Here is a 26853-nt window from a genome sequence, read left to right on the forward strand (position 1 = left end):
CACTGAGCTCATCAGGAGGGCCCCACCCCATGACCTCATCCTTAATCACCTCCCCAAGACCCACCTCCAGCACCATCAGTCACCTCGAGGGCTTGGGACTTAGCATTTGAATTTGGAAGGGGGGATAGTCTTCAATGCACAAAAATGAGAAGTAATAGCAAAATATAAAATCAGAAATATTAACTATCTGGGCATCATAGCAGGAGCTGGGGGTAGGGCCTCTTAGGATTACATTGTTTCTACCAAAAACCAGAAGAATTTATAAGCATCACCTCACACTGCTGAGATGGACACTTTGTAAAGCTGTTCATAGGGAATCTGGCCTGGTAAGTAAGGCAGAATTGATTGCTTCCTTTATTCCATTATTCCTATTTTTAAAAATATAAAATATAAAATGTTACTTTTGGTAATAGTAGCCACTGGTAGTAAACTACCTTTCACTATTTTATTTATTTATTTTTGTACTGGGGATGGAACCCAGGGTCACTTTACCACTGAGACACATTCCCAGCCCTTTTTATTTTTTATTTTGAAACAGAGTCTCACTGAGTTGCGTAGGGCCCCTTTAAGGTGCTGAGGCTGGCCTTGAGCTTGTGATCCTCCTCTCGGCCTCCTGCATTGCTGGGATTACAGGTGTGAGCTACTGTGCCTGCCTTATTTATTTTTAATATGGAAAATACAAATATTCCTAAGGGGCATCTTAAAATTTTAACCACACACTTTTTCTCTTGAGATTTGAGCGTGATATGTTTGAAACACAATCATAGACGCTAATCTTTATAAACCAAGTATTGGGTCACACGATCTCAGTGCTCACAATAACCCTTCATAGAGGTACGAACCGTCTGCTTGGCTCAGAGAAGGTAAGATACTTACCAATTCACTCAGCCTGCATGAGCAGGGCTGGACTTCAGGCAGCTTGGTTTTATTTAGCTCAGTTTCCTCTCTGGCAAAGCGGCAGCTTTCCCGGCGACTGTCATCAGAAAATGACATGTGTGCAGGGTAGGTTTCTCCCTGGGGAACTGGGGCTTAGCGTTTCCGTGGCTGGCTGGGAGGTCCCCTGGCAGGGAGTGAAGGTGTAATTCATTTCCTCCAGCAAGGTTGCTGAGCATGAGTGAGGGGCGAAGCTGGTGGGTGTCAAGGGTCTTCAGAGTCAGGAGGTATGTTCTTTGTCCCCACCAAGAATAAGGAAACTCCCCCGGAATCTTTCTTTCTTTTTTTTTTTCAAATAGAAAATAATAATTTATTTTAACTTCATTTTTACTTAATGTTTGTAACTAATCATGATTTCATCAACTTGCTTGTATAAGTCTGTACCTTCAAATCTACAAAGCAAAGGTTGACTACAGTGAACACTTAAAATTTCACAAACCATCTCCATTGACAACTTTCCTGTACATGCAAAATCTTCCAACAGGCTGCAACATTTGCAAACATGCTTTAAACCTCCCATAAAGCTGCAGGATATTTTGCTTTCCTGTTAAAACCTTTACACTCTCTTAGGAACCTTCACCGGAAAAAAAATGTTTAAATGTATATTCCAAGTCTAAGCAGTGCTGGTTTGGTTATTTGTATTAAATTGTTAACCACAGAAGTCGGTGGTTTTGAGTTGAAACCGTGACCTACATAATATATTAATGGTCAGTCGTATGAAACACATTCAGCAGAGGAACGTTATAAAACCCCCTGGAATCTTTCTGACCCTCCTCAGCCATTTAATTATTATCAGAGAGGAGGCTGGTCCTCTGAGAATCAGTTGGGAGAAAAATTATGGTCATGACAACAGATGCAGAAAAGGCTTCCATCAGCCTCAGTTCTCATTCCTACAAACGAGAGAGAGATGAGCCCTTTCTTAATCTGGCTTTTTAAAGTCTATGGAAATTCTACAGTGGATATCAGATATGATGAATTATCAAAACACTTGCCCACCGAGATTGAGAATGAGGAAAATGTGCTCATGACCCCAGATTCCATTCCGCATTGTCCTTCCTGGTACAGCACAATGGGTTCAAAGGGAAAAGAAGAAATAAGATGTCATCCTTTTTGCAGACGACATGGTATGTATGTAGAAAGGAAAAAAAAAAAGAAATTATTAGCTTTAACGTGTGAATTCAGTGAGATTGTTAATGTAACATGGTTCGTATATAAAATCATTTGCATCAATTATATTAAATTGTATTTCCAGATACCAGCAAAAAAATGTAGAAAATGAATTTTAGTGATATAATTGATGATAGCCTCAAAAAATCAAATACCTATAAACTTATTTAAAGGAGGATGTATAAAAATTATGCACAGAAAACTATAAAATATTATTGAGAGAAACTAAAGAAGACCTAAATATACCATGTTCATGGACCAGAAGGTTCAATATTATCACTTCTCCTCAAACTGACCTATGTATTTCATTTAACTCAGTCTCAGCAGTGTGTGTGCGCATGTGTATGAGACAATGAAGGCAGGAGAAAAACTATGATCGTCTCAATGTATGCACAAAAATTGAGCTAAAATTTATACTGAAATGCAAAATGTCAAGGATTCCTGGGGCTGTCATAAGGAAGAACGCAGCTGAAAGACACATGTTCCACGTGTCAGGTCTTACTATAAACATGCATAATAAAGACAGCCTGGTATTGGTTTAAGGACAGACCCATGGAGCAGAATAGAGTTCAGAAAAATGTACGTGCACATATAGTCAATTGGTTTCCAAAAGTGAGGGATCAATCAGTGGTGTTGCGTCAACTAGATATTCACATAAGAAAAGGTAGGGAGCCCTTCTTCATCTTTACTCTGCTCTTAAGTGTTTAGCTCAAGACTGGGTGAAGGTCAACATGTGAGTGATTGAAACACTGGGAAGTAGGGCTTGGAAGCCAGCAGTAGAAAAGAAAAAGGAAATGTTCTTTCCCTCTGTCTCCCGCCGAGAATCCAAAGCTGCAGCTCCAGCTTTGTATGGCTGATTGAATCTCCAGTGTGTAATATGATGAATGATATCTCAATGTCTTTTCTTTTTTTCCAGGGAAATTCGGCACTGGGATTCAGTCCTATTTTTCCTTCTTACGGTTCCTGGTGTTGCTGAATTTGGTGATATTTCTGATCATCTTTATGCTGGTCTTGCTCCCTATCTTGCTGACCAAATACAAAATTACCAACAGCACTTTTGTGCTCATTCCGTTCAAAGACATGGGTGAGTTTAAGGCCTAGTTTACCATGATGCCTGTTCTTTTCACTGTGAATTTGGTAGAGTGCATCCTTTGTGAGGAGTCTTCATTCTGAGTCTTAGGTGACTGTATTAGTCAGGATGAGTGAGATCATGCTGCAGAAACAAATGACCCCATAACCCTCAGTGCCTAATAACTACAAAGGTTTATTTCTCACTCACAGTCCATGTCCATCATGGGTTGGTGGTCTACACGTTGGAGCCCAATCTAATGGGGCTGCCTCTATCTGGGCATGGTCAGTGTGGCTCAGAGAAAAACAACCATGGCTCAGGGGAAAAGTACTGGCTCCTGATGCTTCTGCTTGGAAATGACATGGGGCCGCATATCTGCCGTATCTCACTGGCCAAAGCAAGTCACTCAGCAACTCCAGGGTTCATCAGGGCATTTGGAAGGAGCAATGCTGGGTAAGAAAGTGGAATATTTAGCAAGCATAATGTAACCTCCTCCATGACTTTGAGATTTTACTCTCTGTTAAGGATGATGCTCAAGGTCTTCATTCCTTCAACAGATACTCACTGAGCACCTGCATGTGCTGGAGGAGAGCTAGTTCCTGGGGCTTCAGCAGTTACTGTTGGTATCCACGGCATTCACGTGCCCTGGCAGGAGATGGGTTTTAAGAAATTAAGCACATGATGGAGTACATAACATGAATCTGGTCCCAGGGGAAGGGAAAGGAGAGGGTGCTGTAAGGTTAGACACCGGGACACTGGAGATTGAAGGGTCCCCAGATCCCTCTCTGAAGGCAGGGGCATTTAAGCAGAGCCCTGGGGGTGAGGAGGAAGCAGCCATTGAAGAACAGTAGAACCTTCAGGCTGAGGAACAGGATCTCCAACGCTCAGACTGGAAAATAAGTCGGCATCTTAGAGAAGCTCAGAGCCCGGTGTGGCTAGCTGACTGCAAACCTCTCTTGCAAAGGACTGGGTAGGAAATACTTTAGATGTCATGAGCCCTGTGGTCGCTGCTGTGTCTGGTGTTTTCTCTTTCTTTCTTTCTTTTTCTTTCTTTTTAATCTGCTGTGTCTGTCGAACTCTGCCCTTGGAGCCATAGATGATGTGTCATGCTTGGGCGTGGCTAGGTTTCAACAATACACTATTAACAAAAAGGCAACTGGCAGGATTTGGCCCACGGCCACAGTGTGCTGACTTCCAGGCTGGAGGATGATGAGTGAGTGGCAGGCATCTCCCTCCAGCTTCCTGACTCAGAAGAGAATGGGCCCGTCTCCTCTGTCTGTTCTACTGTGTTCATGCAACTGATCCAGCACCTTCTATACACCCAACTGCCCTTTGTCCTTCTCTGCCATTTGTTGGTGAGCGTTTCAAGGACAGGAAAGGCCTCTTATTTATCTTTTTATCCCCAACAACTCTCTAGGGCACAATGATGAAAAAATGTTTGTTGAATGAATAAAGAAATGAATGTTAGAATTCTAAGATGGTAGAGCTGGAATTGTCCTTGGGTGAACTGATTCAACTCCTTTTTTTTTAACAAAGGGGAAACCAAAGCCCAGAAAAGAGATGGTAGATTGGGTTATTTTCCCCGATTTGTCACTTTCCTGAAATTGTGACTTTATACCGTGGGTAATGAATTCTTCCCACCCCATTGTTATTGACTGGTTGTGTCTAGTGAAGTGTTAACTTGACATGTCCTCTCATGTTTCACTTGTCTTGTTGTGTCCCTGTGTTACACCATGAGAAGAGCATGCCTCAGGCGCACCTTGCCTCTTCAGCCCTGCCCCAGAGTGGGTCATGTGGAATAGATCTGAGCCCATCAGAACCTTAGCCTCAGTCAGCTGAATGAACTCCAGCTGCAAGCCAATGAGTGAGAAAATAAACTTTTGACTTTTTCAGTCACTGAGACTGTGAGATCATTTGTTACGCAGTGATCGCTGACTAATACAGCAGAGAAGAGAGTTAGTTGTCCAAGCATAAGGTAGTGTCACTAAAACTAGTGCCCAAATTTTGTTGAATAATTATACATAGATAACTATGTGTATTTTAAAATGAATCTGGTGATATACATGTAAAGATCTTATATATTAGATGTGCTTAAAATGGGATAACAGTTCTATCAATCACATATCTCAAAGCACATGAACACTGAAACACAAAACACACAAGCAGAACGTGTTCTAAATGTGAACTCACATGCAAAAACATAGAAAAGACATATAGCCCCAAAGGTTAGGGAGAAGAGAGATTTCTCTAGAAATAGAAATCAAAGAAAATAGAAATAGAAATAAATGTCACTGTATTAGATGCTTTGGGTTTGGAAACCCAAAAACATTTATAGAAATGTAGAAAATCGGAAATGTCTGAACTCGTCCATGTACAGATATGCAAATATAGGAGCCATGTGTAAACATATAGGGTTACGTGCTGATAGACACAAATGGCAGCAGACGAGTTACAGGGATGGCAGACTGTGTCCAGCCCGTGTCCTTGCCTGTGTTTCCTGCAGATATCCAGTGTACAATATACCCGATAAGCAGTTCCGGCCTCATTTACTTCTACAGCTACGTCATCGACTTGCTTTCTGGCACTGTAAGTTTCTAGCCTGACCCTTGCTTTGGACCTTCAGAGGGCTAGACGTGGCTTGAGGGAGCGCCCAGCTTCCTGCATGTCCGCGGTGAGAACCGAACGCGGGTGGGGACACCTGAACCAGAGAAAGAAGCAGGGTTTGTGGTGACCTCGGGGGCAGGAGTGCCTGCTACCAGGCTCCTGCTGAACTCTACAGGAAGTCTGTGCTGGCACTCTCGGCCAATGTCCCTTTCCTTGTCCCCGCCACCTTCATCCTGACCTGTAACAGGAAGCTGAGTTCCCCCACAGGGAGAAGGTTCTGTGAGGAGCCTGGAGAGAGTCCATGGATCCCTTGGACACTCAGAAACTAGAGCGGTGGCTGAAGGCCATGGCTCCTCCACCCAGAAACTGCACACGGAGACGCGTGACGCACAGACTCAGCACACACGGGCGCCTGCCCATCACAGGCACGCCACACACGTGTGGACACACAGATCCCTTGGAATCCCTTAAACATTTATTAATCCCAGCCAGCCTCCTCGGCTCCAGATGAAACAAATCTTAGGTTTCCAGGCCCTGTGGACTTTTGCCCCATAGGCTTCGTGTAGTTAGGCAAGATTTTATGGTCTGTGTGCCGAGGCTTTGGGAGAGGAGGAGAGAATATGTACTTTGTTTCTATTAAAAGATTTACTTAATTTCTTAGATAATCTGAGACTGCATGGATGTGAAAAATAATAGACAGAGTGAAAGTGTCCTTCCCCAGGGGGCAGCTGACCTTCGACACCATGGTTTGCAGCCTTCTTGATCTTTATGCACTTAATGGATTTTTGGGGGGGTACTGGGAATGGAACCCAGGGGTGCTTAACCACTGAGCCACGTCCCCAGCCTTTTTAATATCTTATTTAGAGACAGGGTCTCACTGAGTTGCCTAGGGCCTTGCTAAGTTGCTGAGGCTGGCTTTGAGCTCACGATCCTCCTGCCTCAGCCTCCTGAGCTGCTGGGATTACCGGTGCACCAGTGCTCTTACTCGCTGTTTCACGTCGTGGGTTTTTCAGATCCCCTCTTGCTGGACATCAGGCCGCCCCTGTTTTCCCCCTGGGTGACCCATGCTGTGGTGGACATCTTCCTGCTGCCTGCAGTACTCTTGCTCTCTCTGTCCATTTTCTTCTTCCTTCTCCTGGCATTTCCCTGCCATCCAAGGAGGTATCCGAGGTGGTCTTTCATTCACACCTTACGAAAACGGACTCTTCTGTGCTGTTCTTTGCAAAGGATACCTTTGGGGTTTAAAAATAAATAAGTTGTTATTTTACTTTTTGTTTTTGCAGAGCTTTGGTCTTGCTAGGCAAGCCCTCTATCATACAGCTACACCCCCGCCCTGTTGTTCAATCCCCAGTTTGACTGAACTCAGGAGCACTCAGCCACTGAGCCACATCCCCAGCCCTATTTTGCATTTTATTTAGAGACAGGGTCTCACTGAGTTGCCTAGGTCTTTGTTAAGTTGCTGAGGCTGGCTTTGAATTTGTGATCCTCCTGGCCTCAGCCTCCTGAGCCTCTGGGATGACAGGTCTGTGCCACCTCACCCAGCCCCACCCCTGTTCTGGTTCGTTTTTAATAACACCTTTATTGGGACAGCATTCACTTGCCACATCATTCTGTCATTTCAAACATACAGTTTAAAGGTTTTCGGTATGTTCAGAGGTCTACTCTGATCCATGCAGCCGACTTTAGAACCTTTTCATTACCTCAAAAAGAGCCCCTGCCGCTTAGTGATTACCTCCCAGTCCCCCAACAAGCCCTGAGCAGCTGTTAATCTACTTCTGTCTCTAAAACGCCTGTTTTGGACATTTCCTGTAGGTGGACTCTGCCCAGTGGTAGTGTTTGCCTAGCATTCACAAGGTCCTGGGTTCAATCCCCAGAACGGCAAAAAATAATATAGAATAAAAATAAGATTGATGGAATCATATGCTGCGTGGCCCTTTGTGAATGGCTTCTCTCCCTTAGGGTAACCTTTTCAGGGTTCACGCAGGCACGGATGCCAGCACTCTGTTCCTTTTCGTGGTGCAGTGTCCCGTCGAAGACTCTGCACACGTAGGACTGCATCTCGTGCCTCTGTTCTTGATGGGCGTTTGAGTCGTTTCCATCTTTCAGCTACTGTGGACGGTGCCGCCATTGTGTGGACAGGTGCATTCATTTCTCTTGGGTAGACACCCAAGGAGTGGAACCGCTGGGTCCAACGGTAACCCTGGGTTGTAGCGTCTTGAGGGGCTGCCACCCTGCCAACGACCCGACGCTATCTTGCCTTCTTCCCAGCAGCACGTGAGAGTTCCAGTTTCTCCATATCCTTATCAACACTTGTCGTTATCTGACCTTCTCATTATAACCATCTTGGTGTGTGTGCAGTGATATCTCTTTGTGGTTTCAGTTTGCATTTCTCTAATGACTAGTAATGCTGAGCATCCTTCCAGGAGCTTCTTAGCCATTTCTGTATCTTTTTTTCTGATAAGTATCTATTTGGATTCTTTGTTTTAAAATTGGGTTCTCTGTCTTTTGGTTGTTGAGTTATGAGTTCTTTATATATGCTAGGTACAGCTCCTGAAGCATAAATGTTTTTAATTTGGATGATAAATTAATATTATTTATGTCTTTTCCTTTTATTGCTTGTGATTTTGGTATCCTTAAACATTCACTGCTAAATCTAAGGCATGAGGATTTTAATTTAGTTTTACTATGGTAAATACATAGCATAAAACTTATTGTTTTAACTATTTTTAAGCATATAATGCAGAAGTGTCAAGGTTGCACACCAGATTTCTACAGCCTTCTCGTCTAGCAAATCTGAAATTCTATATTCATTTAGCAATTCCCCCTTTGCCCTCCCTCAAGTCCCTGCCATCCACCATTCTACTTTGCGTGTCTGTGAATTTGACTACTCTAGAGACTTCGTGTGAGTGGGAATCCTGCAGTCCTTGTCTTTCTGTGACTGGATGATCTCACTTAGTAAAATGTACTTAAGGCTTGTGCAAGTTGCAGTATGTGTCACGATTTCCTGCCTTCTTAAGGCTGAGTCCTATTTCATTGCTACAGTTAGTTCAGGGTTATGTTCTCTGTGGTCTTCTAAACATTTTATGTTTTGGGCTCTTTCCTTTAGTTTTTGGGTCCATTTTAAGATAATTTTCATATGCGACGTGAGGTTGAGGTTCAGCTTCATTCTTTACCCTGTGATTATCTCGTGGTCTCGGTATGAAAAGACTGCTATTTCCCCTTATCAAGAAATCAATTGGCTGTGGATACCTTGGTTCATTCTAGACTCCAGTCCTGTGTCATTGATGTACATGTCTTCTTCTGCCAGTTCCACGCTGTCTTGGTCACTGTTGCTTTGTAGTAAGTTTGGAAGTAGGAACACCTGGGTCCTCCAGTTTCTTTCTTCCTTTTTCAAGTTTGTTTTGGCTCTTCTGGGTCTCTTGCAACTCCATATGAGCTTTTTTTTTTTTTTTAAGTTTTTTTATTTTTTGCTTATTTATTTTTATTGTAAACAAATGGGATACATGTTGTTTCTCTGTTTGTACATGGAGTAAAGGCATACCATTTGTGTAATCATAAATTTATATAGGGTAATGTTGCTTGATTCATTCTGTTATTTTCTCCCTTCCCCCCATCCCTCCCACCCCTCTTTTCCCTCTATACAGTCCTTCCTTCCTCCATTCTTGCCCCCCTCCCTAACCCTAACTCTAACCCTAACACTAACCCCTCCCACCCCCCATTATGTGTCATCATCCACTTATCAGCGAGATCATTCGTCCTTTGGTTTTTTGAGATTGGCTTATCTCACTTAGCAAGATATTCTCCAATTTTATCCATTTGCCTGCAAATGCCATAATTTTATCATTCTTTATGACTGAGTAATATTCCATTGTATATCCATATGAACCTTAAGATCAGCTTGCCAATTTCTACAAAGAAGGTAGCTGGGATTCTCATAGGGTTTGTGTTGTATCTGTAAGAGTATTGTCATGGATCTTATCCATGAACATGGGATATTTCCCTGTTTACTTTGATTTCTTATTTTTTTTTACACCCATGATTTATAGTATCCAGAGTATGATTTTCAATTTTGTTAAATTTATTCTTTTTGATGCTTCGACACATGGAACTGTTTTCTTAATTTGTTTTGAATGGGTCACCTCGTTATTGTTATGCTCAAGTTTTGTCAGTGCCTTATTCCCCAGACACTAACTGAGTACCCTTTATTCTTTTGGGACTCTTCTGATATCTGGGGATATAGCCATGAACAAAGACACTGGAATGTGAGTTCCTTGAGTCAGAAACTACCCGTCTGGTTGCCTGTGCTGAGCTCACCAGGCTGACTTCTTGTCCTTGACTTGATTTCAGGGTTTCTTGGAGGAAACCAGCCTCTTTTATGGACATTACACCATTGATGGTATAAAATTTCAGAACTTCACCTATGATCTGCCCCTGGCTTACTTGATAAGCACAATTGCCTACCTGGCCCTGAGCCTCCTTTGGATAGTGAAAAGGTAAGTTGCATTTTCTTTGAATTACCCTTCATGACTGGAGTCACTTAGAGCTCTGTGGACTCTGGAAACCATTGCCCAAAAGATGAGTAGAGTTCAGGGGTTAGCTTTGTGGGGAAGACCGGGAGGAAAAGGAAGTCAGGATTGGAGAGCTGGGTAGCAACCTGGAGTTCTTCAGTCAGTTGTTACTGAACACACCTGACAATTCCACATCTATTGGATTGCAAGTGGCCCAAACCCAACTCTGGCTAGGGGAATTGAGTGGTATCTTGAGAACCAAGGAAAGGAAGAAACTCAGCTACAGGAAGGACAAAGACATAGCTATTGCTTAGGAACAATATCAAAAGCAAGGGTTCCCTCATCTTTGGGTCTCTTGTGTGGTGGCAGCTTGCTTAAGTGCTGAGAGATAGGGTGTCTCAGTTTCCACTGATCTATGCCTCCCTGGGCCACAGGTGAAGGAATTCTTAGAAGAGACTTCTTGGCCCTTTTCCATTCAGGTGCAAATTGTAACCCTCCATTGGTGGCCATTTTAATTCCTTTATTTATTTAATAAACAACTATCCCACAGGTATAATGGTCCAAACACAGTAGAAGTGTGTTTCTGGAGTCTGCATGGGATATACTTAATTAAAACATCTCAGGGTATTAAGTCATTTAGGAGTGTACATTTTGAGAAAGCATCTCAGGTGGTTCTGATGCAAATTCTTTGCTATGATTCTTTGGCAGAATGACTGATCATGGTCATTCCTTTCATATCTGTTTCATATCTCATGCCTCCCTTGCAAATCCTAAAAAATACCTGTTCCATCTACAAGGATCATGTGTGGTATTTGGTGTTTTTATGTCATCAAGTGCCACAGTATATTTTTTTTCCATGAAAGCATTCGATTGAATAAAAATTATGAAATGTGCAACAAAATTGCATTTGGTTTAAACAGGTGCTCATTAAATATTTGCCTTATTTACTATTTAAATCATTTATATATTCATTTATCTATCAGTTATCTAAAGCATGGTCCTGGCATTGTGGATATAAATGTGTCGAAACAGCCAGGATACCTGCCTTCAAGCAATTTAAAATTTAACTCAGAGTAATGGATTATAAATAATGAACAGATAAATAAGCAAATTGCAGATTAGGTTAATTGCTGTGAAGGAAATAAAAAGGACCAATTTAAAGTAGAGATCACAATTTTGTGTGGGGAGATAAGGGATCACTGGATATTTGAACTGAAATCTGAAAGATGATGTGTTAGTTTTCCCTTACTGTGAAAAAAACACCTGCGATAGCTTAGAAGAAGGAAAGGTCTATTTTGGCTCATGGTTGCAGAGGTTTTGGTCCATGGTTGTTGTTTAGCCCTGTTACTTTGAGTCCATCATTGTGGGAGCCTGTGGTGGAGAATCACCTAACTTCCTTCCATTGGGCCCCATCTCTTCAGAATTCCACCTCCCAGTAGCTCCAGGGACTTGGGACCAAGCCTTTAACACATGAGCTTCTGAGGGACACTTCAGATTCAAATTATCGCAGATAGAAAGGAGTCAACCATGGGAAGAGTCAGAGAACCCTTGAGACAGTAGTGGGAACTTCCAGGTTCCAAGGCTCTGAGGCAAGAGGAGGGATTCATGTATTTGTGGACAGGACAGAAAACCATTGCAGTTTTATAAAAGAGTGAACACAAGAGAGGAAAGATGGCAGAACTAGATCATGTGGTATCTACAGGCTATATCAAGAGTTGGACGTTACTCAAAGTAGAAGATGTATCGAAGTTACTGGATGATAGAATTTACTAGATGTATAAAAGAAAACTGTTTTCAACAGCTATACTTGGTTAGCTGTGACACGTATTTAGAATGGTCCAAAACTCGACCCTATCAGAATGGGCCAAAAATACAGCCGTGTCTAACTTTTTAGATTTTTGGGCCTGTACTTTGCTTCTGCTCTTAAAAGGAGGATGTTTGTGTTTGGGGGGGTCAGGTCGGTGGAAGGGTTCAAAATCAACCTGATTCGGAGTGAGGAGCACTTTCAGAGTTACTGCAACAAGATCTTTGCTGGCTGGGACTTCTGTATCACCAACCACAGCATGGCGGACCTGAAGCACAGCAGCTTGCGCTATGAGCTCCGAGTGAGTGCTGCCAGGTTTCCCCTGGGGGTTTCTCAGCAGCCCGTTCAGGCCTCGGGAGGCTGTTGGCAGCTTTTAGAGGCTCCAGATGGGCCACCTGTCTCGGTGCTTAGCCCACCCCCCCTCTGTCATCATCAAGACTTTTGGCAGCAAACAGCTCATCAGGGTTGATTCCCTTGAATCCATGCAGAGGTTCTGGTGAACGGGGGCTGGGAAGAGAGGCAGGGCCATACAGTGGGTGTCTTTCCTCCACCTCCTGCTATCTCACACTGTTATTTCCCCACTTGATGAGAACCTGTTGTTAATATTGCTTGTGCCAAAGAAATGGGACTAAGGAGAGAAGGCTATCAGGATAGGGTAGAGTGGAGAGATTATGAAAAAGGACAAGAGAATTTCCAAATTAAGGAGAGAAGGAGTAATAAGAACTTTTGGTAAAATCCACCAAAAAATGGAGTTGGGGACAAGCAAAACCAAAAGGCGATGGGGGGGGGGGAGGAAGAATCAAATTGAATGTATTATTTCTTACACTAAATATGAACAGATCAAATTTTCCTGTTAAAATCAGAGACTACCAGACTGACCTTAAAAATAGCATCCACCTATGTGCTGTTTAAAGAAATGACACTGTGTGAGCAATGTCATGAATAAATTAATGATGTAGTTTACATATTTATTACAAAACCTAATTGCAGTCTTACATAGGATCCTCTACCTTGATATAGGCCATTAATAGACACAAAATCTTGTTGGGCTTAGTCTGGGAAGTTATCTTCAGGGATGTGAATATTTACAGGAAGTCTTAAGAATGGGTGGGGAGAGTATCACCCTGTCTACCCCCAAATGTCTCTTTGTCCCCGTGCTCACAAATGAGCTTTCTCTGGTCCTCAGGCAGATTTGGAGGAAGAAAGAATACGGCAGAAAATAGCAGAAAGGACCTCAGAAGAAACGATACGCATTTATTCTTTGAGACTATTTTTGAACTGTATTGTTCTGGCTGTTTTGGCGGCCTGTTTTTATGCAATCTACATAGCAACTATCTTCTCGCAAGAACACATGAAGAAAGTAAGTACCAGCTTGCACTCTGGGTGCTCTGGTTGGGCAGCAAACCTATGTGGTAGATACCCACATCATATCTGTGTACACAGGGAGATTGAAGTTTGGCTGATAGAGAACTGAAAATCAGAGGTGATCAATGTCCACTTTTTTAAAAAAGTATTTTTAGTTGTAGATGGACGCAATTCCTTTATTTTATTTATTTATTTTTATGGAGTGCTGAGGATCGAACCCAGGGCCTCACACGTGCTAGGCAAGTGCTCTACCACTGAGCCACAACCCCAGCCCTCAATGACCACTTCTAAGAGAAATTTTAGAAAGCATGTAAAGTTGTTTGCGACGTACCCATTCTTCTGGAAGTTCACAATACTCAAAGTCAGGCTGAACTGCTTGCATTTTATCTCTACTCCCCTACTTACTAACTGGAGCCTCAGTTTACCTAAAATTGTGGTGTTTTTAGAAATCCAGGTTGAGCTGGGCACAGTGGCACAAATCTGTAATCCCACCTACTTGGGAGGCTGAGGCAGGAGGATCTCAAACTTGAGGTCAATCTGGACAACTTAGCAAGACCCTGTCTCAAGATAAAATTAAATTAAAAAGTCTGGGGGTGTGGCTGAGGTAGACCACTCCTGGGTTCAGTCCCTTAGTAACACACACACACACAGACACACAGACACACATAGACACACACAGACACACACACAGGCACACACACACACACCCACACACATACACCCAAAGACACAAACACACAGACACACACAGAGACACACACACAGACACACACACACACACACACACACACACAAAATCCAAAATCCAAGTTGGTCTAGTGGCAGTGCTTTGTGAAATTGATCACTGGGGCTCAGTGGCTCTGCCATCCCTTCTCTGTATGTTCAGAGAGCTCACCACCACGTCCACATTTGCCAGAGGGAATGGGGAGAAGGAGCTGGGGAGGGTCACCTTCAGGGTCACGACCTGGAGTTGGACTTAAAACTTCCACTCAGGTCCCTTGGCCAGACTGGGTCCCATGGCTGTACCTAGCTACAAGGAAGGCTAGGCAGGTCAGGGTTTTTTTTTTTTTTTTTGGTACTGGGGATTGAACTGTGGCCCTTTACCACTGAGCCCCAGCCCCAGCCCCTTTTAGGTTTTATTTCGAGCCAGGGTCTCACTAAATTGCTGAGGCTGACTTCAAACTTGCCATCCTCCTGCCTCAGCCTCCTGAGTTGCTGGGATGACAGCTGTGTCCCTGCTGCAGTTTAGTTTGTATCCTGGATAGCTGCACCTGCACAGAGGCTAAGTAATCTGTTACTGTGGATGAAGGAGAGATTGCACTTGCAATTCAATCAGCACTGCCTCCTTGAAAATACTTAAAATTTCCCATTCATACAGAATTTGTGGGTTTTTTAAAAACATTTTTCCTTAGTAAGTCTAGTAGAGTTCATTTTTCTTCTGGCATGGCACTGGGTATCTGAACACCAAAGCAAGGAGATGGCTGGTGTTCACAGGCTGTGTTGAAGGGCAAAGCTGTTCTGTTTGCCCGACATAAATAGTTGAGTTTTTCCAGTTCATTCATGTTGCCATTTTTATTATTATGTTACCGACCAATACCCTTTATTATCTTCCTAGGAAATCGACAAGATGGTGTTTGGAGAGAACCTCTTGATACTGTACCTACCATCCATTGTGATCACGCTGGCCAATTTTATCACCCCCATCATCTTTGCCAAGATCATCCACTACGAGGACTACTCCCCGGGCTTTGAGATCCGGCTGACCATTCTTAGGTAGTGCCTAACTGCGGGCCACTCACTGCCCAGGGCAGACATTACCAATCAATCGTGGCACGTTTTCCTGCCAAGCTGGGTGGGTCCTCCTTAATCTTCATGAAGGAATGAATTTGTGCAAGTTGCGAAATCTCTTTGACTTCAGAGTATGCCTAACCAGTATTGTACCTTGGGTCCATGTGTTGCATATTTTGACAGCTGAGAGGACAGGGTGGGACCCTAGGAAGAGGCATTGCTAGGAATGTGTCCGAATTGACAGGTTTACATAAGGCAGAGTCTGCTGAGGTCACTCAAATGAGCAGAGAGGACGGACTGGGGGAGGACTTTGCAAAATGTGAGCGTTTCTCTTTCACTTCTCAAAATATCTGAGATTGCATTGCAAATATTCCAATATTTTGGAAATTTTCAAATGGAACGAATGGTGTCGTGAGCACCCATCTGCCTATCGGTAGCTTAGGTTTTCCCAGCCTTTTTCCTGTCTTGCTTCACCCTTCGCCTCGATTATTTTAAGCCAGTCTCAGACGACAGGCCCTGTCTCTCCACCTGCAGCACCTCAGGAGCCCTCCTGTAGCACCTTGGGGGACCCCTTGTAGTTGTCGGGCCCTGTGGTCCCTCTTATTCCCTTAAGAATCCCTCCTCACCGCTCTGCCCTTGATCTGCGGGGTCATTTGTGCTGTGGATGCCGCTGGTTTCTGAGTTTTATTTGTGTCTGATCACGGTGTGACCCTAGGGCCTCCGGTGCCCAGAGTCGCCCTGAGCGGCTATGTGGTCAGTTTTCATAGGTTCCCATTCTGACACCTGGTGGTGCCGGGTGTCCCCAACTGTCACATCTCCCTGGAGGCACGCGTCAGGCGGGACCTCTGCAGAAATGAGGGACGCGAGCAGGTGGAGGGTCTGGGGCTGCTTTTTACCTGCCCAAGTTTAATGTTTCTATTTAACTTAATTACAAGTCAAATAGTAGAAGAGTGTCCTAAAGAGAGAGAGAGAGAGAGAGGGAGGACTCTCCTCATGCATCCAGCTCTTCCCGACAGCCCACGGGAACAGCCCGGGTACTGGTCCACCCAGCCATCAGTTCCTGCAGTTGGTACCAACATTTTTGTTTTAACTTTGAAAAATAGGATCATGTCTGTGGTATACGCTAGAGTCATCTTTCTTCCCCTTCCCTCTCTATCACATGTCCCTTGGAGCTGGAATGCAGAAGACGCGATTCCTTCTTTTCAGGAATGCGTGGTGTGCCCGTGTGTGACTGCCTCACCGAGGAGTTAGGATTTCCCAGCGTTCCCATCTTTTTTTCCTGCCTTTAAAAAAAATGGTAGTGAATTCTATATGGCATCCAAGTTACCATTTTATTGGGTGCAGTTCAACAGCCTTAGGTACATTCCCATCATCACCGTCCATCTCCAGAACCTGGTGTCCACGTGCAGGTGGCCTGTGGTCGGGCATGGTGGCACACACATTCCAACAGCTTGGGAGGCTGAGGCAGGAGGATCGCAAGTTTGAGGCCAGCCTCAGCAAATGAGCAAGACCCTGTCTCAAAATAAAAATAAAAGGAACCGGGAGTGTAGCTCCGTGGTCAAGCACCCCTGGGTTCTCTCCCCAGTACCAGAAAATACACAAATAAGAGGTGGCCTCGGCCTTCTCTAGCCCGGGTCCTCTCGCCTGCCCGCCCGAGGCCCTGCTCACCCTCGCCCTCTCCTCCTTCCTGAAGGTGTGTCTTCATGCGACTGGCCACCATCTGTGTGCTGGTGTTCACGCTGGGCTCCAAGATCACATCCTGTGATAACGACACCCTGTGTGAACTCTGTGGCTACAACCAGAAACTCTACCCGGTGAGCCGCGGGGGTGGCCGCAGGGTCGTGGTCAAGAGCGCAGCCCCCAGAGCCGTGGGCCGGGCTCACAGCTGCGCCCCTTCTCACCCCAGCCCTGAGGCAGAGCTGCCCCTCGTCCCGCACGTTCGGGGCTTGAAAACCGGAGTCTGTGCGGGAGCCCGGGCGGCGGACTCTGGAGAGCAGAGCGTCTGGGGAGGGGTCTGGGGGCTGCCCCCTGCCCCAAGCAGGCGCCCTCACGCTCTCTTGCCCTCTTTGGTTCCAGTGCTGGGAAACCCAAGTCGGGCAGGAAATGTACAAGCTGATGATCTTCGACTTCGTCATCATCTTGGCTGTGACCATCTTTGTGGATTTCCCAAGAAAGTGAGTGAGGGGCCCTCTTCCACCGCGCGGAACCCTCCCCTCGCGGCCGCTCCCCACAGGGTGCCCAGTGATGCCCACTGCAGACCGGGAGCTGCTCTCGATGCCCCGCTCTGCTCGCCGCCCCTTCTAAGGCGCCCCGAGCGCGGAACCAGGCTGTCTTCTGAGTCTCCCCGACGCCCTCCTGCTGGCCGCTGGGCAGGGCTCCCTCGGGGGGGACCCCAGGCTGCTGGAGGCTGGTTTCCTAGGTGGCTTCCAACCCCAGCCCTGCCTCCGCTACTCACGTGCCCTGGGCTCGCTGCCTGCTTGCCACCTGTGAGACGGGATGGAAGGAGGACCCCCGTCGCAACCTTGCTGTGAGGGTGAAGTGAGATCATACAGGCGGACGCCCCACGAACCCTCCACGGCCCAGAACCCAAGAAAACCTTCACCGTGGCCATTGTGACTGTCCTGGCTGCGTTGCCACTTTTACCCTCCTTGGTATCTTCTGAACTCAGGGGTGTCTTTGATCATGTCACCACACGTGCAGAACCTTCTGGCTTGGGCCAAGAGGTCCAGTGAGACCTTAAAGATAAATATTAAAAAAAAGAAACTTTGAAAAGAATATACAAATATAATAGAAATATGTACTTATTAAACATTAAATAAATATAGAAGTCTGGAGAATAGGGGAGGATTTTCCACAAGGATGCCCGGCTACCCCAGTCTTACCCTTCCTCTGAGGGGCCGTTCTGACACGTAGACACTCACATCTACGGAAGCGTGTGTGTAACGGTCACAGTCTCCGTTGGTTCCTCTTTCTTTTCCAGTACCGGGGACTGGACCCCGGACCTTGTGCACGCTAGGCCGGCGCTGGTCCACTGAGCTCCATCCATTCCCAGCTTCCAGCCTTACGGGAAGAAATCTGTGCTTCCCTGGAAAGGGATCCCGGTTCACCCACGTGGGCCAGCGTCTTGCTTCCTGCCTCCCAGCCCTCAGACAAACAGAATAGCACGAACGACATCCCCGGCCACACACGTGGAGTTTCCTCATCCGTCTCAAAGACGCACATTTCACGGTGTCCCTGGCTTTTCGTCTATGCAGCCAGCCCCTGCCGAGGGGACTTTTGCTGACGGGGAGCTCTGCTGCAGTGAACAACCGTGTGTGTTCATCTCAGGTCCCCGGGCCTGGAGCTTTCTCCAGGGAGCTTCTAGGATCCTGGGGAGTGGCGTTGCAAGGTGGGGGGTCCCTCTGTGCGGAGGCTCAGTACTTTCTGTGGGTCATTCCTGCTCATCACCACTCCGCGAAGTCGCCCGTAGCATGAGCCACCCCCAAATTCCAGGTGAGAAAGACGAGGCTTGAAGAGATCAAGAAGCTTGTATTGATTAGGCTGCTAAGTTGAGGACCTGAGACTCAGAACACGGACTTCATGGTTCCAGAGTTCTCTCTTCTGGGCGTCTGGCCTGGGATAAACCAGTTTCTGTGGAGATGACCTGGATTTTGGTGGCTGTGTTTCTGTGACCTCGGCAGACACCTGCAGCCAGGTAAGAAATTCTCCGGTCTGTTTCCAGGCTCCTGGTGACCCACTGCTCCTCTTGGAAGCTGATCCAGTGCTGGGGACAGCAGGAATTTGCCATTCCTGACAATGTCCTGGGCATCGTGTATGGGCAGACCATTTGCTGGATCGGAGCCTTTTTCTCACCCCTTCTTCCTGCAATCGCGACCTTGAAATTCATTATCATCTTTTACGTGAAAGAGGTAAGGGGAGGTGGGGGTGGGGGTGGACCTTGCCATTGCCCACTCCAGTGCCAGAGATGGAACCCAGGGCCTTGTGCATGCTCTACCAAGGAGCTGCATCCCCAGCCCAAAAATATTTACTTTTAACATGTAGGAAAAATATACATGCTTGTAAAAAAAATTTCAAGCAAAATAATTCTTAAGATGTTGTAGATCCATTTATACAAGTTTAAATTCCCACAAAGAATAAATCCTTTAAAAATTTAAATGAGTTCATACCATATAAAGTTCTGAAGTCTGCCATTTTCATTTCATAGTGCCTCATGAGTAATGTAATGCTCTCTCAACCTTTTTGAGGGCTGTATGGTATTCCACTGTATGGATGTACTTTAAACCTTTAAAGAATCCCATTGATAGCTATTTAGGATGCTTCCAGTTGTGCTCTGTCATCAACAGCAGCAGTAAACCTCCACATATGTATGTTTGGGCCCATTTTTCTTATTTCATAAGCATGAGATTCCCAAGACTGGAGTCTGGATTAAACCTTTTTCATTTTGATTTATACCGCTAGACTCTCCTCTAGAAAGGTTAGACTGATTTTCATTCCTGCCGAAATGTGTTAATGTGCTCACTGACTCTCGTGGGCGCTGATTGCTCTTAACTTTTTCTTTTCTTTTTCCTCGTTAGCTGAGTCTTCTGTACACCTGCAGACCCTCCCCGAGGCAATTCAGAGCTTCCAACTCCAATTTCTTCTTCCTGTTGGTGTTGTTGATTGGGCTGTGTTTGGCGATAATACCTCTGACGATCAGCATGTCCCGGTAAATATGACTCGGCTTTCTAGGGCATTCCCTTGCTTGGTAGTGCGTTCCTCATTTATGTTAAAGGGTCCGCGCATTCTTTGTTGACTCTTCTCACAGTGTCCCACCTGCAGAGGTCAGTGAATCCCTCTTGGCTTCTCCAGGTGCCCACCTCCCTTCAGAATCTCCCTCTGGACCCTGGAGGGTCTTGATCCAGTTCCGGAACTTGGCATACAGCGTGGGCATCATTTTTGTGAAAGCCAGAGGGTCTTTCCTAACCTGCTCCCTTTTTCGGAGACCTCTCTTCTCGTCCCCTTTTGGATTGTTTGTTTCTGATTATCAAAGTGATGCATGGTCGCTGTAGAAGACCTGGAGAGTTGGGGAAGGCAGAAAGGAGCAAGAAGTTGCTCTGATTCCGGCCAGTATGGTTGAGAGAGGGAGTCCCACACCTAGCAGGCATTTACTAAATACCTTCTGCATGCCAGGCATTGAGCTAGACACAGGGATATGAAGACCATAGAGACATGACCCAGGTGGCGGAGAATCCACTGTGGCCCTGGGGAGAGCAGAAATGCTCTGGACTAGGGATCAGGAGCTGAGAGCTGTAATCTTGGAGATATGGCTCTGTATGTGACAGCCACCTGCACCAGAGGCCAGCGGGCTTTCCATAAAGGGCCAGGGAGTAAACAATTCAGGCTTTACAGGCCAGATGGTCTCAACAACTACTCACTCTGCTGTATCATGAGGGTGGCCCAAGGCCATATATAAACAGACAGGCATACCCGTGTGCCAATAAAACTTTATTTACAAAAAACAGTCGTGGGCCAGATTTGGCCGATGGGCTATAGTTCGCCAATCCCTGACTTAAACTTTCACGGAATTCCATTTCATCTCTTTAAAAGACTAAAGCATTGAATCCCTTTCTCAGATTTTTAAAAACTTTTTTGATGATTTAATTCTACATTCTCACTGATTTTTGCTTTATAGTAATATTAAAAAAATTAAACAGTACAGAAAATATGACTTGAAGAGAAAAATTGCCAGCACATACAAAACTCTTATTCTTTTAAATAAATTTTAATAAATGCATTCACATGGCACAATATTTAAGAAGTATAAAATAATATATGGTGGAATTCATTTTCTAATTCTGTTTCCAAGCTGCTTAGTTTCCAAGCCGCTTATTTTCCCTGGGAGACAGTCAGCCCTCTGTGACCATCTGCGTCCTCTCTCTCAGTGATTCTTTAGTGTCCAGTCATATGAATGGACCATAAGGTGTTCATCCATTTTCTGAAATGGCAGTTGGGTTGTTTCCAGGAATTTATTTTTATCTGTAAAAAAAGGGCTGCAATGAAAAATTTTTCCTATACTCTTTGTGATATAAACATAGGCCATTCTTTCCTGTCTTAATTTGACTGTTTTTCCATTGTAATTTTTAAAATTTGTTCTTTTTAGATAGTCATGATAGTAGAATGTATTTTGACGTTTTTTTTCTCCGCTTTTTGTTTTGAAAAATTTCAAATCTTGGAGAAGTTGAAAAAACAGTCAAACAGCGACATGCATATACTTTTCAACTGAATGTCCCAGTTAACACTTTACTGTATTTTTTCCCTACATAATTTTCATTTTTTAATGATGTGTGATTTGAAATTAAGTTATGAGCACCCTGCTATTTCACCCCTAAATATTTCGGCATGTGGGTCCCCAAGAACCAGGAAGTTCTACATGCATACCTATGGCAACATTGTCCCACCTAATTAACTTAGTACTAATATTCCTGCCATTTTCAAATATTTTCCACTTGTCCCCAAATCGTCTTTTCTGGCTTTATTTTTTTTTTATTTTTTATTTTTTTTTGGCGGTGCTGGGGATCAAACCCAGGGCTTTGTGCTTGCAAGGCAAGCACTCTACCAACTGAGCTATATCCCCAGCCCTCTGGCTTTATTTTTAAAATACTGCTCTTTCAGGTTTCACACGTTACTTTCAGTTGTTATGTCTGCTTCAACTAGGCCTTTGAATAGTTTAGGCCATTTTCAAAGTCGAATTATGAGGTTGGAGCATAGCATCCCCGCATTCTGAATTTATCTGGTTCTTTTCTTTTCTTTTCTTTTCTTTTTTATAGTCTGCTTCTCCCATTTGAGAAGACCTTTCTTTTTTTTTTTTTATTGTAAACAAATGGGATACACGTTGTTTCTGTTTGTACATGAAGTAAAGGCATGCCATTTGTGTCATCATACATCTACACAGGGTAATGGTGTTTGATTCATTCTGTTATTTTTTCCTTCCTCCCACCCCTCTTTTCCCTCTATACAGTCCCTCCTTCCTCCATTCTTGCCCCCCTCCCACCCCCCATTATCTGTCATCATCCGCTTATCAGCGAGATCTTTCATCCTTTTGGTTTTTTGAGATTGTCTTATCTCACTTAGCATGATATTCTCCAATTTTATCCATTTGCCTGCAAATGCCGTAATTTTATTATTCTTTATAGCTGAGTAATATTCCATTGTATATATATATCACAGTTTCTTTATCCATTCAGCAATTGAAGGACATCTAGGTTGGTTCCACAGTCTGGCTGTGGTGAACTGAGCAGCTATGAACATTGATGTGGCTGTATCTCTGTAGTATGCTGATTTTAAGTCCTTTGGGTATAGGCCGAGGAGTGGGATAGCTGGGTCAAATGGTGGGTCCATTCCAAGCTTTCTGAGGAATCTCCACACTGCTTTTCTGGTTATTTTCTTACAAGACATTTCACTCGTTCTTCTCTCCTGAACATCCTTTAAACTGGCAGTTAGGCCCAGAGACTTGAAAATCTCAGGGTAAGCACTTTTGACCAGAATATTCCAGAAGGCCAAGGAGTGAGGCTCTTCCTCTGAGGCCTTTATTAACAAGACACGCTGGGTGTTGTTCAGCGGTGGGACGTGGCCTGTGCGGCAAGCCCGACCCTGAGCCGCCTGCTCATCTTCTGCAGCATCCCTTCCTCAAAAGCCTGTGGGCCGTTCACCAACTTCAACACCACCTGGGACGTCATCCCCCAGACGGTGAGCACCTTCCCCAGCTCGCTGCAGTCCCTGGTCCACGGCATCACGTCGGAAGCCTTTGCGGTGCCTTTCTTCATGATCATCTGGTGAGTGAGAACCGCCCTGACCCTGGGAGTTATCTCCCACTGAAGCACATGACTCTTCCATGGGAAATGGAGGGTGTGCTAGTCAGCTCTCCATCACTGTGACAAAATGCCTGAGGTAGTCAACTTTAAAAGGAGGAAGGGTTTATTTTGGCTCATGGTTTCAGTCCATGGTGACTTTGCCCTGTTGCTTTGGGCCTGTGGGGGCACAGTCCCTCATGCAGAAGCACGCGGTAGAGGGAGTCTGTTGACCTCATGGGGACTGGGAGGCAAAAAGGAAAGAAGGGGCTGGAGTCCAGTCAGCCCTTTGAGAGCATACCCCCTATAACACAACTCCTTCCCCTCGGCCTCACCTCCGGAAGGTTCCACCACATCCCGTGGTGCCTGGGACTGGGGACCCAAGCCTTCCACACATGGGCCTTTGGGGACATTCCAGGTTCAAACTCTAGCAGAAGGTCGTCTGCTAGACCTGACGAGTCGCTGAGCTTCTGTGAGCCTTTCCCATCTCTGAAACCCCTGAGCCCCCTGCTCATCTTCTGCAGCATCTCTGAAACAGGCCCGTTTGTGATCGCTCTTCAGAGAGTCATCTCGTAGCTTCAGAAAGATCACCCACATGAGGCGCCGAACCCCGTGCCAGGCTTATGAACACCCCAGAAATGTGGCCCTTGCTTCACATGACCAGGACTCCCCCAGATCCCTTGCTCTTCACAGAGTTGCACAGAGAAGAGCACCAGGTTAGGAGCAGGCACGTGACCCTGGCTCTGCCATCTGGCAGCCGCAACTACTGGACTTGGTTGTCCCTTACCCATCCTGACTCGGGACAGCGTCCCAGTTACACTGCGGTGTCGATGTTCTCCCAGTGAAGCCCCATTATCATGCAAGTAGATAAAATAAAAATCCTCAGGTTCTTTGCCACGCAGCCCTTCCGGCTGGGACGCCTGAGACCCAGGGATCCAGCTGCTGTGTCCTGGCTGCTGCCCTCCAGCTGGGCCGGGTGCTTGGTGGTCTGCTCTGACCTGAGTATCTCTGGAAGTTGTTCTCGGCCTGGGTCTCGCGGGGACCTGCAGGCGGGGATTCCAGCAACTCCTGGTTACTTGGCCCTCGTCTTATTCGCCCTGTCTGGAGGGACCAGAGAGAAAGCCGCTTCCTTTCACTAAACGAGCTTGTCCGCTCTTTTCCTGGGGCCCACCCTCTGCTGCCCGCCCTCTGCTGCCCGCACTGCTTTCCCCAAAGATCAGTAACACCAACTACCTCCATTTTCAGTCTACATAGAAGACAGGCGCTAATTTTTGATTGCTTTCAATCAAAACTGTATTACCCTGTGCTTGGCTACCTCTGGGTCTGACTGTTATTCCCAGTTTCCGGACGAGGAAACCGAGATGGAGAGGCTGCAGTGATCACCCACAGCCACTTAATGACATGCTGAGCTGACTCTCGGGACCATCTCCTTCCCTCTCCCTATCACCCTGCCTGTTCCAGGGGGACATCGACAACTTTCCCTGTGACCTTAAAAAGCAAGGCATCTTCAGCCTGTGCTGCCACAACCCGGTAAACACTGCACGGATGGGTTCTGTGCTCGGGGGAGATGACTTTTCAGTCTTTTATTTTCTTTCCCTTGTCCTTGCCTGTTCTTTTTTTTTTTCCTTGCCTGTTCTTTAAGCTCAAACAAAAGAAAACCTGCTCCAGGCGGAACGCGCCGGGCTGTTCCTCTGGTGGCCTCCCGGGTGCGGACGCCCGTGACCCGTCCGTCTTGCCTTGCAGCCTGGTCATGTTCTACTTCATCGCCCTGGCCGGAGCTCACAAGCGGGTGGTGGTCCAGCTCCGGGAGCAGCTCTCCCTGGTGAGGAAGCCCAGGCCCCAGGGGAGAACCAGGTCACGGTGTGGAAAGTCGCCCGGCTCCCGGGGAGGGAGTGGTCCTGCTGTGGCTCCCACCCGCCACCACTGCCCCCAACCCCGCCTTCAGCCCCCGCCCCCTCCAGCTGCCTTCATTCATTTGATTCACTCATTCCTGCGCCAAGAGAAACGAAGCTGCTCACCGGGCACAGAAGTAACAGCAGCAAGGCACTTGTGAATGGGCCACCCTTACTGTAGACGCTGGTCGCGGAAGGCGGACTCCAGGAGGTGTCTTAGTCAGCTTTTTCACTGCTGTGACTAAAAGACCTGACCAGGACTTTTCGTAGAGGAGGAAGGGTTTATACAGGGGCTCGTGGTAATGGTTTCAGGGGTCTCAATCCCTAAGAGGCAGACTCCATTCCTCGGGACTCGAGGTGAGGCAGGACATCATGGTGGAAGAATGTGGTGGAGGGAACCAGCTCACCTGATGACCAGGAAGCAGAGAGAGAGAGAGAGAGACTCCACTTGCCAGATGCAAACATCTGGTGGGATTCCCACCTCCTCCAGCCACACCCACCCCTCCTACTACTCAGTGAATCCCTATCAGGGGATTAACTCACTGCTTGGGTTAAGACTCTCAGAACCCAATCATTTCTCCTCTGACCCTTCTTACACTGTCTCAAATGTGAGCTCTGGGGGACCCCTCACCTCCAAACCATAACAGGAGGTGCCCCTGGAGCTGAGACTTGAATGACAGGAGGAGCCGATTATTGGAGGTCCTCACTGGGAAAGAGAGTAGGCTGTATAGACTGCAGTGAGGGAATGAGCCAGGCTCTTCCAGGGTGCAGGAGAGGAGCGTGTGTGTGTGGCTGGAGGGGAGAAGGAAGAAGGTCCTGTGGCATCAGCCAGAGTCACAGTGTCGCCTGGGGACCTGGCAGGAAGGTTGGGTTCTATTCTGGGTATGGTGGGAAGCCACTGCAGGGTGTTAAGTAGAAGTCAGATGTATATTTTTGGAAGCTCACCAGTGGCCGTGTGCACACGGGGGTGTGGTAAGGGACACAAGTGAAAGAGACCAGATCAGAAGCCACAGCAGGAGCCCAGTGGTGGGATCCTTAGCCCTGAATCTGAGAGGCGACTCATTAGGTGGAAATGATCTTCGCATTCTAGCACGGGAAATGTAACTTTTTCAAACTCATTTCTGGTTTTAGGAAAGTCGGGATAAGCGCTACCTGATCCAGAAACTAACGGAAGCCCAAAGGGACCTGCGGAGCCATTAGGCTGGGCGTGAAGAGGCTGCGCTGTGTGCGTCTCAGCTGGCCGCGTGACTCCGTGGTGCCCACAGAGCCCACCTGGGTTTGGAGTAGAAATGTAAAATATGTTTTTCTGGAATTCAGGCTTCTCCTGACGGGACTCTGTACGTTTGGCTCTGGTGGCTTTTCACGTAACCCAGCCCCATCCGGGGCTTTCGGTGACACGGTGAAGCAGGCCGAGGCTGCATGCAGACCACTAGCTCAGCCAGGACGGCCGTGGAAGGGAACTTCCGAAGCCGCAGAAGCTTCCCATCAGGAGCCAGTAGCAGAGACACGTTTTTTTTAAAAGCTGTTGTCTCTCAAAGTTAATGAGAGATCATCCATTTCTGAAACCGGGTTTCTTTTGAACTAGAAACTGAAGAGTGTTCCTTAAAAAAAAATAATGTCCCTCTTGAATGACTCTGATGACAGATTTTTTTTTTTTTTTAATGAAGAAAAATCCTCCAATCCTGTGTTTGGAACAGGTGGTGAGAACAGAGAGGGGTTGCCATGCCGTTTTGGAGACCTGGTAGCTCTAGGGGAGAAAAGTCCCCACCTGTGCATAAATGAGTAGGGAGTCCCTGCAGGCTCTGCTCAGTCCTCTCCAGGAGGGGAGCTGTGGCAGGTTGGTGGCCTCTGTGCTTTTCTGCAGCCTTAACTTCCTGCTCAGGGACAAGCCTCCTTC

The 26853-nt window shown here is 46.2% G+C and overlaps 1 protein-coding gene across 2 annotated transcripts in view; it reads left to right on the top strand.

The window, feature by feature from the left end:
* Tmc7 (transmembrane channel like 7) overlaps positions 1–26352 on the top strand; it is a 44910-nt gene extending 18558 nt beyond the window's left edge. The window contains exons 4-16 of one of the 2 annotated variants that reach the window (XM_047533640.1): positions 3017–3184; positions 5673–5755; positions 10121–10266; positions 12239–12386; positions 13272–13445; positions 15066–15223; positions 16932–17052; positions 17315–17412; positions 18960–19146; positions 19813–19943; positions 22894–23049; positions 24707–24886; positions 26088–26352. In XM_047533640.1, coding sequence (XP_047389596.1) covers positions 3017–3184; positions 5673–5755; positions 10121–10266; positions 12239–12386; positions 13272–13445; positions 15066–15223; positions 16932–17052; positions 17315–17412; positions 18960–19146; positions 19813–19943; positions 22894–23049; positions 24707–24886; positions 26088–26112 — 1775 coding nt within the window. In that variant the 3' untranslated portion in view covers positions 26113–26352. The remainder of the gene's footprint in view (positions 1–3016; positions 3185–5672; positions 5756–10120; positions 10267–12238; positions 12387–13271; positions 13446–15065; positions 15224–16931; positions 17053–17314; positions 17413–18959; positions 19147–19812; positions 19944–22893; positions 23050–24706; positions 24887–26087) is intronic. The other variant, XM_047533641.1, reaches the window with a different exon arrangement.
* The last annotated feature ends 501 nt before the right edge of the window (positions 26353–26853 follow it).

The sequence above is a fragment of the Sciurus carolinensis genome, chromosome 18 (assembly GCF_902686445.1).
Source record: "Sciurus carolinensis chromosome 18, mSciCar1.2, whole genome shotgun sequence".
NCBI classification, from domain to species: Eukaryota; Metazoa; Chordata; class Mammalia; order Rodentia; family Sciuridae; genus Sciurus; species Sciurus carolinensis.